This window comes from Bos grunniens, chromosome 8, assembly GCF_055505025.1.
Source record: "Bos grunniens cultivar Pamir isolate PY7600 chromosome 8, Bosgru_T2T1.0, whole genome shotgun sequence".
Classification (NCBI taxonomy): Eukaryota; Metazoa; Chordata; class Mammalia; order Artiodactyla; family Bovidae; genus Bos; species Bos grunniens.
In genome coordinates, this window is record NC_141172.1 from 88,630,813 (window position 1) to 88,646,896 (window position 16,084).

General features: G+C 44.6%; 1 protein-coding gene across 2 annotated transcripts in view; it reads left to right on the forward strand.

Moving 5' to 3' along the window:
• Positions 1 to 16,084, forward strand: part of SHC3 (SHC adaptor protein 3) — a 183,207-nt gene that overhangs the window by 49,919 nt on the left and 117,204 nt on the right. Inside the window, exons 2-4 of one of the 2 annotated variants that reach the window (XM_086414508.1) lie at positions 4,360 to 4,430; positions 9,778 to 9,868; positions 10,215 to 10,294. In XM_086414508.1, coding sequence (XP_086270634.1) covers positions 4,360 to 4,430; positions 9,778 to 9,868; positions 10,215 to 10,294 — 242 coding nt within the window. The remainder of the gene's footprint in view (positions 1 to 4,359; positions 4,431 to 9,777; positions 9,869 to 10,214; positions 10,295 to 16,084) is intronic. The other variant, XM_086414507.1, reaches the window with a different exon arrangement.

The window sequence follows — 16,084 nt, forward strand, 5'->3', positions numbered from 1 at the left end:
TAGTAGTCCATTTGGAGGCTAGCATTATAATTCATGCCATAGCCTATATAGACAAATAAATCCCAAATAGATTTAAAAGCTAAATGAAAACCATTAAATAAAGTGAAAGCATAGATAGGTAAATAATAAATAAATATTCTTAAAATAAAATTTGGAAGATTATTATGAAGACCTGTGGACACAAGATCTTCTCATGCAAGATAAGGCATTCCAAAGCCACACCAGAAAGGATAGGCATGTAATCACAGGAATTATTACTATATTACTATGGTAACAAGTTCTTTTAGGTAAAATGTAGAAACTGACCATCAAAAGATTAACATCACATTAATCTAGAAGAAAAAGATGAAGAACCTAATAGAAAACTGGACCAAAGATATGAACAGTCAGTTAACAGAAAAAGAAGTGCAAATAGCCAATAAACAATAGAAAACTACACAATCTAATTAGATGACAGGGAGATTCAAATGAAAACAACAACAGAAAAGAAATACTTTTGCCCACGAGAGGCAAAGTTTCAAAAGATTGATGTTGTCCACTGTTATGTATGGATGTGAGAGCTGGACTGTGAAGAAAGCTGAGCGCCAAAGAATTGATGCTTTTGAACTGTGGTGTTGGAGAAGACTCTTGAGAGTCCCTTGGACTGCAAGGAGATCCAACCAGTCCATTCTGAAGGAGATCAGCCCTGGGATTTCTTTGGAAGGAATGATGCTAAAGCTGAAACTCCAGTACTTTGGCCACCTCATGCGAAGAGTTGACTCATTGGAAAAGACTCTAATGCTGGGAGGGATTGGGGGCAGGAGGAGAAGGGGCCGACAGAGGATGAGATGGCTGGATGGCATCACTGACTCGATGGACGTGAGTCTGAGTGAACTCTGGGAGTTGGTGATGGACAGGGAGGCCTGGCGTGCTGCGATTCATGGGGTCGCAAAGAGTCGAACACGACTGAGTGACTGAACTGAACTGAACTGTTACAAAGGGTAGAGAAGTAAACTTGCTTAGACATTGGTGGGGACAGGACAAATTGCTACAGACCCTCGGGAGGGTAATTCCACTTGGCAGTGTTGGTGGTGATGTTTATGTAGTGCCGCGAGTGTGGCAGTGTTTGTCATCTTATATGATTCCCTGAAGTTGGACATGGTCTTCATATAACTGTGACAGCAGTGGAGGTACTGGCATACCTGTGAAGGTTGTGGTGGTGGTAATAACAACTCTGAGAAGTTAGTCTACATGTTATTCTGCACATTCGTCAAGGAATTCACATAGCTTTGCATTAGTGTTGGTGGTGGTATTCACAAGAATCTGTGATGTTGGTTGTGGTCATATTCATATAACTGCAGAGTTGGTGGCTGTGGTATTCATGTGACTGTGCAAGGATCTAAGTGGTAGTGTTCATCTACCTCTGTAGTGGTGAGCATGTTATGGGTTTTTCTGTGGAATGGGTGTAGACGGTCTTCATATAAATCTGCTGTGGGGGACATGATATTCATATATCTGCAGTGTTGCTGATAGCACTGAAATGATGTTGGATGTTGTTTATGGTGTTTACACAACCTGTGGTGTTGGTTGTGGTAATCACATAACTCAGTGGTTGTGTTGGTGATAGTCTTCTCATAACCTCACCATTGGCTGTCTGTTCCCATAGCTCCCACGGCTCCCATAGCTGTGATGTTGGTCATGGTATCCACACAGCCCTATCATGGTGGTGGTATTTGCATACACATAATGTGCCACCATGATAGGTGCATTCATATGACTTTATGATGTTGCTGATGTTATTTCCATGGCCTTTTGAGGTTGGCCAGGTGTTTGCATTTCACATATCATCATTGTCAGGGCAGAGGTGGTGGATGATCCGGCCACCCAGGATGGCTGTTTTCTTGCTCTCTGTACATCCCCTGCTTGACCAGTGCCAGCTATACCTACACCCTACTCACATGACTGACCTTCCCACATCCTTGCCCCCGGCCCCAGCCAGTGATCATTCTAAGCTTTGGTTTAGAGCATCTCCACCATGATACCTTATCAAATGGGCCATTATGGACATGCTCACTTGCTGGTTTTCCCTGGTAACTGATAGCCAACCTGATGTCAGTTCCCCCTATAACTGGTAACCTCCCTCTCCCCCTAGGAGCGAAGACTACTGCCCTGTTCTGCCCGCTGTCTGCTGCACATGGTGGGTTGTTGCTCCGGGACCTTGCTTCAGACATGTGAGATTCCCCCCATCCATTAAGCCATTGATATCTCTGTTGCTGACACCAGCTCTTTCTTGGGTCTTGAAGCGGGGCAAATGCAGGGCTTGCAGGCCTGTAGGGTTCAGCCCAACAGGTGATATTCAAATAACTGTGTGGCAGAGGTCTTGTATTCACATGACCCCGCATCACTGGGGAAGGTTGTGTTCATAGACACTGCAGTTCATCACAGTATTCATAATCCTAAGATGTTATTTTGTCATGGCATAATTGTGTGGCATTGATATTGTTATTCACAGATCTTGTGAGGTTGGTGATGGTGTAATTCAGATAACATCAGGACTTGGGCGTGGAATTCACACAGCTCTACAATGATGGTCGTGTTGGCATTAGCATGGCACTGTGGGGTAGTGATATTCCCATAACTGAGAGAGCATTCACAGAATTCACATTTTGCTATGGTTGTGTGGGTGGTATCATATAATTCTGCAGTGTTATAAAATGGTCTTCAATAGCTCTCTGATGATGGGCATAGTAACTATCTGACCTGCAGTGATTATGTCATATTCACACATCTGCAGTGGTGGGCATGGAGGTTTCCATAACTGCAGTGGTGGTAGGAATGGTCGTCACACATTTTAGAGTTATTGACCAACTTTGCCACTTTGGTTGAAGTAATTACTTCACTTTGTAATGTTGCTGGTGATGGTGTTCACATACCTCTGGGATGTGGTTGTGATGTTCACATAACTGTGACAGTGCTGGTCTTGACAATCCTGTAACTCAGCAAAGGGGGTCGTGGTCTGCACATATCTTAGTGACAGTGGTCATCATCTAACCCTGCTGTGGCGATGATGGCATCCACACAAGTCTATAATAGCGATAGTGGTAGTCACGTGATCATGCACTGTTGTTTACTGTTTTCCTGTGACTTGCGACCTCGTTGTAGTATACATAACTCTGCAATGTTGGTCATGGTACTCATGTACGTTTGTGATAATGGATGTGGTATTCGCGTAAGTCTTCGACTTTGGTGGTGGAGGAGGTAGTTATATAATCCTGTGATGCTGGTCTCAGCATTCACGTGATTCTGTGATATTGTCCCTTTAATCATATGACTCTGCAGGGTTGGTGGTCATCTTATTCATATGTCTCTGTGACCGTTCATGGTACCCACTTAACTGATGGAGGTGGTGGTATTTAAATAACTCTGTGACTGTGCAGTGGTTGGAGTAATAGTCACATTTCAGAGAAGTTTGAAGTTTTGCTTGAGGTTATGTAAGATGATATGACAGAGCCAGGCTCAAATTCAGTTTTTCTGTATAATTTAAATGCAGTCTTTCTGTACTACACCATGAGGTCCCTTCCTGCTATGTCTAAATTTAAAGTCATTAGTATAAAACATCTGTACCTTCAAACTCCCCCAAGGGCTTTGGAACACGAATATTCTATCTCTTCCATTCTAGTTGTTTGTCTGTAGCTTTAACTGTGGCCATATATTCACATGTACACATACATTCTCATGTATAAAACTGATAAACAAATGTAGCTACAAATTTAGATGTTAAGTTGAAATTCTGGAAATTTATGTTAAATAATTCAGAAGAGGTCTTTCTGGTAAACCAAAATAAAACACCGTTGGGGATACTCTGTAGTTTGTTCAAAGCCCAAAATGTATTTACTAAATAGTGAAGTGTAAAGTTGGCCAAAATGTTGGTATTATAGTGTTTTCATTCTTTCTTTAAATATTATAAACTTCTGGAAATTTAGTAAAGGACTGGAAATGGGATGCTGGGATGTTGGGTGGTGGTTACATGACAGGTGCATGTTTAAATGATCATTGAGTTGTACATTTATGATTTCTGCATTTTATGACATACAAGTTATACCTCAACAAAAGCTTTTGAAGGTGTATTGCTAAAGAAAGTGAACATCCTTATGGGTTTCGTGAAAGTTAAGTATAGTGCCAAATGTAAGCACTCAGGATATTTTCTGATGGGTGTGAGTTATTACTTCTATAGAAACAGAACGAAGTGTCACCATGAATAAAAAGTTACAATGTGGTTGAAAAATTGTGTATGGCTTCCCCAAATGACTTTGCTTTGGTTAGGAATCATCTCTTCATCTTAGTTTTCTGACTCATGACTTACATTTTCTCTCCTTGCAGTATCTGGGGTGCATTGAAGTTCTTCGCTCCATGAGGTCTCTTGACTTCAGTACAAGGACGCAAATTACCAGGTAAGCCCTCTTGAAAATGGACTCCTGTGATTTTACTTGAGAAAGGAATGATTTCTGAAGTAAACCACTAGAAATTTCCAGAGGGAAAGTCTGCCCCTTGAGTGCTGGTGACCAGGGACAGGGAGTCAGGACTCACTGTCTCAAGTCTCCTGAGTGTTCTATGTTTGTGACATGTATGTCTTGACACAAGCCTCCTGAAGAACACTCCTCACTTCCAAACTCTTTTTATAATTAAGTTGCAGACAAATGGAGTGTTTATGTTTGTTTCTTTAATAAAAGAAACTCTTAGACCAGACTGATATTTTAAATCTCTGTTATTTCTTTTTTTTTTTAAAATCAAGATGTCAAGAGAGAATTTCCAATGGTATACACAGAAATTAAAATGCACAGAGTTGGAAGTAGAAATCTTAATGGGAGTAATAATTTAGAAAGCAGACTGATTCTTTTAAGGCTTCAGTGATTTTGAGCAGGTTTATATGTTTTAAACCAGATTTTAAACTTGAGGGCCAATTCTGTTTTTAAGCATGTTTTTATAAAATTCATAGCCTAGTAGAACTTGTATCTTTAGAAAAATGCCAATTTCAAGTCATCTTGAAGAAGAGAACCAGAAAGCTAGGACTAGGTCTGTGAAATAGCTACATTTCAGAAGGCGATGAGCTTATATTGCTTTGGCAGTAGTGGCATTGTTTAATTTAAACAGTGACCTCAGAAAATGCCTCAATTTTATTTCGTTCAAATTTGTCTATTGGATATCTTTGCATTAGCAAGCCAAAAACTAAAGATTGAGCTTTAGAAAGCAATTATTTATGGTAATTAGCTGCTCAGTAATTTACATACCTCAGTTCTACGTTTTAAGCATCACAATGAAACCTCTTCTTGCTCATTGAAGAAATTCATGTTCAAAAGAGTTGATGTCTTCCTTCTCTCTCAAGCAACTCAAGACACACTTATTGTGAACACAGTAGTAATCTACGCCAAGGGGAGAATCCATCTCCACATATTTGTAGAAAATGGTTTATGGATATTGCCAAGGCAAAAGAATGGTATTTTGAAGTGAGAGCAGTTAGAATAAAAGTCTGAGTGTTTAGTCAATCACTCATTCATCCCAGCTGTGAGAAGGCAGTGCTGTGTAGGGGGTGTGGGCAGAATGCTTAACCATGGACCTAGGGACACTGGAACCCCTGACTCTGGTCACCTGCTCATGGGGGGTGGTAGTTGTTGTGTTTTTTTAACTTCAAAACCCTGAAGTATATTTGATTTACAATGTTGTGTATGGTGCCGTTGTTTTTTAAAGAGAATTGTCAGCCATTTCTATTGAATTTTCTTTATAGGTCCTAGAACTTCCGAGATAATTTATGTCATTTTAATTCTTCTGATATATTTTTTGAGTCTTTACCATGGCTGCTGTCCTGCTTTGCCAGACCCCCTGTTTTGGGGGAGAAAGACACACATGCAAATGGCCAAGTCCTGCTTTTCAGGAATGGAGGTGGGCAGGACGGCCAGTAGCAATCCCGGTGTGCCTTTGGATCAAGGTCTGGGCATTCTTTGGGTGCCAAATGGCCAGATAAAATCATGGTAGTGGTAGAAAAAAGCTGTGGAGCAGACATCCGATTCCACTCTATTTAGATTCTAGCAGCGGTGCAGCATTGTAATGGGCCAAGTGAAGTGCCATTCCTTGACTCAGGAAACTCGGTGTTGTACTTTGATTATATCAGAATTGCCTTGGGTTTATTAGACTTAAAAAATATCAATATATTTATTTTAATTGAAATATAGTTGATTTATGATATCATGTTAACTTCTGTTGTACTGCAAAGTGATTCAGTTATACATACATATATATATATGTATACATTGTTCTCGATTTATTAGACTTTTTGAAAACTGTTTGCTTTTCTCTGTGATGCTTTTTGTCTTTTGCCTCATTTTTATCATGTGACCTGTTTCTTATTTTGTTATGAGCCAGACAGCACTTGTAGGAAACGGTTTGACAAATCAACATCAGAAAGCAGCCTTCACACCCAGGACAAGAATGCTCAATGGTGTCCTGTGGATGTGGCACGATTTCAAGTCTGTGTGGCAGCTGAGTGTTAAACATACCTGTGATTAAATTCTCCCATCTTGATGTGCTTTATATGCTAAAGGCATTCTTGAAAGGTTGTAGGGAAACCTAATGCTGTAGTTAAGTTCTATTGTTGATGTTGTCTCTAAGTCATGTCCAACTCTTGCAACCTTATGGATTGTAGCCCGCCAGGCTCCTCTGTCCATGGGGATCTCCAGGCAAGAAGGGTGTAAGTGCATTGGCATTTCCTTCTTCAGGGGGTCTTCCTGACCCAGGGATTGAACCTGTGTCTCCTGTATTGGCAGGGAGATTCTTTACCATTGAGCCACCTAGGAAGCCCAGCTATATAGTACTATACTGTAAAAAATTTAAAATACTTTTCATACAAATAATATATAAAAAAGCAAACAAAAAATAAATAAAACATTTTTAATCTTACAGGATAGTACCTTGAAAAGTACAGGAGTACCTGCTACATCACTGCTGCTGTAATGCTTGCTTCCAGGCATCCTGAACTTGAAATAAAGATACTGTACCTCTATACTCTAGACAATACTGTAGTAAAGTACCCAAAAGCACAACCCCTGGAAGAGGGTGCACCCATGTGACAGTGTGTGCCACACGTGTGAACTCATTTATGTGATTTGGACATGTGAACCATGTTCACATCTTAGCAAGTTTGCAACTTGAAGGCTTGGGCTTCCCTGATGGCTCAGCAGTAGAGAATCTGCCTGCAGTGCAGGAGATGCATGAGACCTGAGTTTGATTCCTGGGTTGGGAAGATCCCCTGGAGAAGGGCATGGCAACCCACTCCAGTATTCTTGCTTGCAGAATCCCATGGACAGAGGAGCCTAGCAGGCTACAGTCCACGGGGTCACAGAGTCAGACATGACTGAAGCGACTGAGCGTGCACGCGAGCGTGCGCGCACACACACACACACACAACTTGAAGGATCATATGTGGGGACTTACTGTATTTATGAAAGTCTGCTCAGGGGACAGAGACGCTTGACAGATGAAGAAAAAACTTTTGCAGAAGAACTAGTTGGTGGTGGACAGGGAAGCCTGTTGTGCTGCAGTCCATGGGGTCGTAAAGAGTCGGACACAACTGAGCGACTGAACTGAACTGAACTGAGAAGAACTAGCTTCCCAATGTTCCCCTGGTCCCTGCACCTGCATGGCCTTGAAGAGGGTGACTCCCTTTAGTTCCGACCCCACAACGTGACCCCTGTCAGCACGCCTCCCCACACCCTTATAACTCAGCACTATTAAGGCCATACAGGAACCCCACAGCAGAAGCTGGGCCACTCAAGAGCTTGAGGAAACTGCCTTCTGTTGTCTCCCCCATCACCAGCGCCACCTCATGGTCTGTGAAACCTGAAACCCACGTGGGGAACCAACTTTCTCCCTGCATGGATTTCCCTGTGCTGTGCAGCCCCGGAGGACTGTGGGGAGGGTCTCAGCTTGGTGTCACCCTGAGGAAGGTGGGGGCTTGAAGCAGGGAGGACCCAGCTCCCCAGCTGGAAGTCAAATCAGAGACCTACGCTTTCATCTGCGTTAAGCTACTGGGTCTTCACATGAGGAGACTGTGGCAGAATGCTGATGGCCACTGCTGTGGCTTCCTGCCACTCTGCCCATGGGGACCACACCCTGTGCCTCGGGGGATGGTTTGGACTGAGTTACTGTACTTCCTGTCAGAGCATGACGTGCCTCATTAGATGGGGTGGACTGGGATAGGGTAGCGAGTGTGCTTTTGGTCTGACTCGGCGAGCAGCCTGTCAGGCCACCCTGCAGGGTGACAGGAAGCGCCCATGTGCCATGGTCACGGGAAAAGCAAGGCCTTACTTTCTTTCCCCTTCCCATCTGCTAATTTGATTTGCCGTGTTCAATTTGATTTATTATTGGAAATCACCTTAAGCTGTTTTTATGGCATGGAAGGCTATAAATATATATGCGGTTAGACCCAGAGCACTCAGCAAGCTGGTCCTTCTCCAACAGTAACTGAGATGGTCTGACGTGTATTTTTGGTTCTAAGCGACCCCAGCTGACCTCCTGCAGTGCTTGGATTCATCCAATAACCATCAAGTTTGCTTTCCACTCAGCCTCGCATAGACACATGAGCTCAATGTGCATGGCTTTGCTACACTTTCTGTAAATGAAGGTGAGGGTGAATTCCTGTAAATGTACAAAATGTTGAGCAGAGACCAACACAAACTTGCTTTTTTCAAACTGTAGAGAGAAAACAGTTGAATCTAGTTTAGGTTTTTCGTCTCCCTTATTTTATTAACCATGCTCTAACCAACTGAGCTAACTGGCCCCTTTCCCTTATTTTAAAGCTGTCATAGTTTCAATGGGCCCTGAAGATGCAGGTTTAGCCCAGACCTTGACCAGCACGGCCCATGGACGAGATTGCTCCCTAGCACTCCACTTAGCATCCACTTGCTGGAGGGTTCTGCTTCAGAGTCCAGGTGTTTTGAAAATTCCCCAGGAACATGTATGAAATATTTTTGGTTTGAAACCAAACTCAAAGTTTGTGTAAGGACAACATCCTTCTTTGAGGAAGGCATTTCCTTTTGTTCTTTTAAAAAATATATTTCATTTATTTGGCTGCACCAAGTTATAGTTGCAGTACACCAACCACCAGCTCTTAGTCGTGGCATGTGGGATCTAGTTCCCTGACTAGGGATCGAACCCCGTCCCCCTGCATTGGGAACACCGAGTCTTAGCTGGACCACTAAGGAAGTCCCTCCTTGTGTTCTGATTCAACCTATCAATGGGGGTCTCTGAAGACTTGTATCATGGATGCTAGCATGAGTTGAAGTTCAGAGTCACCTGGCCACAACTTTCTCACATTACTACAGCCTGAGGGGGCAGAGTGTAATGGACACAGAATCCGCCATGAGCTGGTGAGTCAGACTGAACGTTGTGATGCTGGGATCTTTTATGTCCAACGTTTCCCTCAGGGAGTTTGGTTAGATGGTAGATGTGTGACTGTGTGGAATGGGTCTGACAGTGCTGGGCACTGTGATGGCTACAGGGCCATGATTTTGAACAAAATAACCAGCACGCCCTGGCGGCCAGAAGGAGAAGGGAACCCGCAGACGAGGTGTTAAAGATCTATCGCAGATGCTCCTGATACAGCCTGATACAGCGAGAATGGCGGCCTGGCTTGCGGGGGTCTATTGCCAGTTAGGAGCATGGAGGGGTCAATCCTCAGCCTGAAAGACGGCTAGCTGGATGGCCTAAGTCCAGTTTCTTCTCTCCATCCACCCTCTCTTCCCCGAGTCGACCTGGCAGCCTTGGTAACGCTCACTTGTCCAGTCACTTCTGGCTTCCAACATTCTCTCAGTGCTCTCAAAAAAAGAAAAAGGCCAAGGTAAAACCTTTCACCACATAGTCCTTCAGTTCCATCGACTCCCCCAGCATCCTCATCTGTGTGCATCCATCCCAGCTGTGGTGTCTCTCCTCACGTGCATGAAGGCCTCCCGCCACCGCGTGCCCTCGTTGGACTTCCCGCGAGAGAGGGACCGACCAGGCTGCGGGGCTAGGCACCCTGGCCTCCTCCACCCCCGCGACGTCCACCACAGCCCTTTGCCATCTCACATCAAACTTCTGTGACACGTGGCCATTTCATCACCAGCTCATGGGGGAGTGGATCAGTGCCCGGGCTGAGGTTTGGGGTAAGGCCACATTTACTAATGAGCTATTTGTGTTGTTTGTAGAAGATTTCCCATCCTCAGGGTGGCGTTCAGCCTGTGAGGAGCTGTGGGGAGAGGAGATGGACGCAGAGGAAGAAGGGCAGGTAAGGCGCTGTGCAGCTCTGCCTCTGGGAGAACTGTACACGGTCTGGGGATGACCTGGGGTCTGATCACATATCCTGACCAGGAGGAAGCTGGAAACACCCAGGCAGGGAGGGGCTCTGAACATCTTCTGTTCAGCTTTGAGGTGATCGCTTCCTCTTGGACCATGGCATGGATTCCACATGCTGCACGAAATGGGCAGGACTTTGATTCTGTAGCTTTCTCACCTAGCAGATCCAGAGGATGAATTTGGAAGGGCCCTGGCTTCCCTGGTAGCTCAGCTGGTCAAGAATCTACCTGCAATGCAGGAGACCCCGGTTCAATTCCTGGGTAGGGAAGATCCCCTGGAGAAGGGATAGGCTACCCACTCCAGTTTTTTGGGGCTTCCCTGATGGCTCAGACGGTAAAGAATCTGCCTGCAATGTGGGAAATCTGGGTTCAATCACTGGGTTGGGAAGTCCCTGGAAGAGGGAATGGGCTACCCACTCCAGTATTCTGGCCTGGAGAATTCCGTGGACAGAGGAGCCTGGCAGGCTACAGTCCATGAGGTCCTAAAGCATGGGACACGACTGAGTGACTTTCACTCTTATTTATCTGCAAACCCATTGTATCAAAGGTGTTAAGATGTGTGCTTGATACTTGGCAGGTGACATGAAAAACGAGACTGACTTTTGGTCAGGTGCCTTCAGGCTCCAGGATCTTATCTCGCCAATTAGACTCCTCCCCAATCATATTGGAGAATTCCTTTTTCGCTACAAAAGAAACACGGCTAATGTCGATTTAAGTTCAACACGCCAGGAAAAGGAAGAAATCTGTAAAAATCTTTCCCGAGGCTGGTTGACTCTCAGAATTAGAAAGGGGAGCAGTGGGTGTGAACAGCCTGCCTGCCCATCCCTGTGTACATCCTGCCGGCACAGGATGGCTAACTTATGATTTCAGCCTTACGGCTCGCTCTAAATTTATTTGTTCGGAACACGTTTCTCAGGCTGAGCCTTTCGAAGACTTCCACCCCCAGAGGGGCGAGGCCTGGCAGGGAGGGAGTTAGTGTTTTCTCAGTTTAGAATTCTTTTTGAAAACACCAGCTTGCCTGCGTGCAAACGCATCCGGGCTTTGGATGTAGCGGGCTGAGTCCTTCCGCTTTCCTTCTACGTTGTTACTCAGGGCTTACCACCAACCGAAGTAGTTTTGTGCTTTGCGCTTCATTCGTCATTATTTGCGTGCGAGAATGTGATAGATGGGGGTGTGTGCATCACAGGTGCCCAAAAAGCCACGACTAGGGAAAGAGGGCCAGAGTCACGAGGCAGTGGGTCAGGTGACAGCAAGCGCATAAAAAGTACCACAGGAAAACGGAAGAGGCTTGGACGAATCTGGGAGGACTTCCTGGGGAAGGAAGCGTTTAACCCTGGGGTGAATTTCCCTGACCACGTGGCAGACCGGAAGAAAGCAAGAAACTGAGGCAGCTGCTCCCACTTGGGCCTCTCAAGGTTTCTACCTGTCTGCCTCTGGGCAGTAATGCTAATACCCGCCAGAGGCTGGGGCCTGATTCGGATGAAGGAACACAGGCACACCCTGTACCTGTCTGAGTCCTGGGCCCAAGCCCGGCTGCCTTTAGGACAGAAAAAGAGTTCTGGGGCTGAGGGATATAGGCATCTGCTTTCTGATTGGCCGCAGTTTGGTGTTCCATCTCATCTTGCTAATATATGTTGATGCATTCACCCACTTTGTGAGGAATAAATGAGAGGTTACATCATCTGGCACAAGCTGTGTACAGGTAAAGTCTCAAGGCCATTCCATTGACCAGACCCACACATGTGCATTCATCTGTCCCCTAGAGGACCCTGAGACTTAGTGTGAGGAGCCTACTGGGGAGCGTGTTGCAGGGAGCAGAGGGTGGGAATGGGGCCACTGGTGCTGGTGAAGCCCCTATCAGAGCAATGGAGGCCAGACTCTGGCCCTGGAGGGAGCATAGCCATTTTTATGGGGATGTCCATGGAGCCCAGGGTGGACTAGGGGCTGCAAAATGACAGCTCTAGCTGAAGGCTCACAGCATGACTTGGTCTCCAGGCTTGTCTCTGTGAATCCTCTCCAAATCAAATTTTTCTCTTGGGGCTCTCTGAGCAGCCGTCCTAGCCTGATCTTTGGACAGCAATCTCCTGACCCAAGCAGCAGAGCCTTATTTACAGGTGGGGTTCCTAACCTAGCAGGTGAGTAAAGGGATCCATAGGTACCAGCTCATAATTACCTCTCACCAGAGAGGAGCATCCTAGGTTCTCATTACTTCTCAGGGTTGGCTCCTCACCTGTGGAATAGGGATGGAATCCCTACAAATGGCTTGTTTAGAGTCTTAAACCTACAAAGTGCTGGGGCTGCACCTGGTTTGCCAGGTTACACATAGTATGTGTTCAGCAAATCTGGATAGGGTCTTTATCATGGATTTAATTTTGCAGTTCACTCACTCTTTCCAAATTTCTGTATATGATAATATCGACTGTTGATTGACATTATTCTAATTATCAATATCAACCAGTTCCATTCAGGACAGGTTTTCTAGCTGAAAAGAAACACTGGTTTGATGCAACAAACTAAAGTTACTGAAAATTGAAATTTATGGTAATGTAGCATTGATTTTCACTTACGCCAATATTATCTGGTATTTCATTCTATCTTCTTGCTTTGCTAATTGCAGCTGTTGCTGATAATAATAATGATGATAATAATAATACCAACACTATTATTGAATACTTGCTATATTGCTCTAAACATGTCATTCATTCATTCAACAAATTTTTATTGATCACATGTCGTGTTCAGTCACTATTTAGATATTAGGAACAGGACACTAAATAAAAACTAAACTTCTATTGCAGGGAGAGAGAATAAGCACATAGACATATCAAAAGAAGGATGAACTTATAGTTTTCTTAGTTGACAATAGTCAATTTTCAGCAGTTTCATGTTATTTGGCATAATAATTTCAGATAGCGATGAGAGCATGTGGTTTCTTGTCTCAGAATCCCTGGGAGGTGGACTGTGTACATTTTGGAGATGAGGAAACCAAGGATCAGAATGTTTACAAAAACTGTCAAAGATCACAGTGCCAGGAAGTGGTGAAGTTGAGACTGGAACCAGAGCAAGTCTGAATCTAGAGTCAGGAGTCACCCACTGCTACTTGAACAAGAGGGTTGCATCCTTAGGGAAGCCACAAATGCTGGCAAACTCCAGACACACACTGGGCAGGGGGGCACCATTGGCAGATGGAAATTCCTTGTTAATTAACAATTCCTTTCCCAAACACAGTGACATGATGGCCTTGAGCAGGCCATGGAGAAAATGAGGCACTTGCAGTCTGGTTGGGATGAATGGGGCAAATACACATAAGGAAAAGGGTCAGCTGTGGGGCAGAGTGGGCTCTTCAAAGACTGTGCTGCTTGCCTTCTACTTGCTTTATTCATCCTGGGAGTGCTTGTCCTGTGCTTCAGCAACTCTTCATTGAATGTCACTAAATTATAGAAGTAAATATAATACAAGTGTTTTTTTTTTTTTTTAACTTTTCATGTAAATAGTTTGTAGAAAGGATGAGACTCTTGCCACCTTAACTAGCTCAAAGTGAGTAGGGTAGGTTAGAATGGGGAGAGGTGGGGTGGAAAGGGGGTGATTGAGAGGTGATAGGATAGATGAGTTGAGGAAGGGTGGCTAGGTGGGGGTTTTGGAATGGGAAACGCTGAGTAGGGGTGGGGAGGGATAGGGCGGGCTGGGTAAGGTGGAGGGGGCTGGGAGGAAAGGATGAGATGCCATCTTTCTCTCCAAAGGGTTTTAAGTGAGTCGTCTTTTCTCACCTTGACCATTGGGATAAACTAGAATCAAAATTGCTGGGAGAAATATCAATCACCTCAGATATGCAGATGACACCACCCTTATGGCAGAAAGTGAAGAAGAACTAAAGAGCCTTTTGATGAAAGTGAAAGAGGAGAGTGAAAAAGTTGGCTTAAAGCTCAACATTCAGAAAACAAAGATCATGGCATCCGGTCCCATCACTTCATGGCAAATAGATGGAGAAACAGTGGAAACAGTAGCAGACTCTTTTTTTTGGCTCCAAAATCACTGCAGATGGTGACTGCAGCCATGAAATTAAAAGACGCTTACTCCTTGGAAGAAAAGTTACAACCAACCTAGACAGCATATTAAAAAGCAGAGACATTACTTTGCCAACAAAGGTCCATCTAGTCAAGGCTATGGTTTTTCCAGTAGTCATGTATGGATGTGAGAGTTGGACTATAAGGAAAGCTGAGTGTCGAATAATTGATGCTTTTGAACTGTGGTGTTGGAGAAGACTCTTGAGAGTCCCTTGGACTGCAAGGAGACCCAACCAGTCCATCCTAAAGGAAATCAGTCCTGAATGTTCGTTGGAAGGACTGATTTTGAAGCTGAAACTCTAATACTTTGGCCACCTGATGCGAAGAACTGACTCATTTGAAAAAACCCTGATGCTGGGCAAGATTGAAGGTGAGAGAAGGGGACAACAGAGAATGAGATGGTTGGATGGTATCACTGACTCGATGGACATGAGTTTGAGTAAACTTCGTAAGTTTGTGATGGAGAGGGAGGCCTGGCGTGTTGCAGCCCATGGGGTCGCAAAGACTCAGACACGACTGAGCTACTGAACTGAACTGAACTGAGTCTGATTCTTGGTGTTTTTTTTCCCCCCCCAACTGGAAAATATGACATTATTCTACTTCCTCATTTCTACTTTCATTTCAGACAGTGGTCAACACGTTGTCAGGATGACCTTATCACCGTAATTTTCTGACAAGATGCTTAGGAGATCAGCTTCAAGATAAGTAGCTGTCTCTCCCAGTGAGGGCATAGTGCCCAAGAGCATGTAAACCTCCAACCATGGGACCTGTTCCTGGGAACCTGGGTGGAGAGATCTTTCTACTGACAGTCTGCTGGGTGGGAGTGTCAGTGTCCGCTGGACTTGCATGGCATGGGCTTGGACAGCCAGTTGGCTGCACACATGAGCCAGGATCTCATGGGATGTGGGGCTAGGAAGGGTGAGTGGCTAGAATAAGTTCAGATGTCACTGAAACACAGAGAAAGGGGTTAGACACAATGTCTAAGAGTTTAATGCTGAACTAGTTGAGGACTTGGCAGAGCCTCACTTTCCAAGCCTCGAGTTTTTTTTTTTTTTTTTTTTTGGTTACTTATTTACTTCTTTAGCAACTAGCTCTGTCTCCTAGCGAAACGTTTGTTTAGTAAAGACATATCACTCTTTGAAGGGAAGACAGAGAAAACAGGAAAATTGTCAATTACCATAATCTCCTCCCATGGAGAGAATTCTGCTGCAGTTGGCTGGGGCGAGGCCTGGGTGATTCCCAGGGTGGCCTGATAATATCTCTGGATGACAGCAATAGGAACGGAAGATCTTTTTCTCTTCTTTACCATATTACACCACCTGGAAAGGACTCTTCACCTAACCCGGGCTCCACTGTACTCTGGATTTCTTGAAGAATCTAGCAAGCTGGAATACAGGGGCCCCACAGATATGTTCTGACCTGGGACAGGGTCCCCAGAGATTTAATGACACATACACATATCATCTCATTTTCTAGAGTGGTTCTCAAACTCAAACATACATCAAAATTACCTGGAAAGTTTTGTTACAACAGATGGTGGGACCTCACCCTCAGAGTTTCTGATGCAATAGGTCTGGGGTAGGGGCTGAAAATGTGTATTTCTACCAAGTTTTCAGAGGCGGATGCTGAGGCTGCCAACTCAGGTACCACATTTTGAGA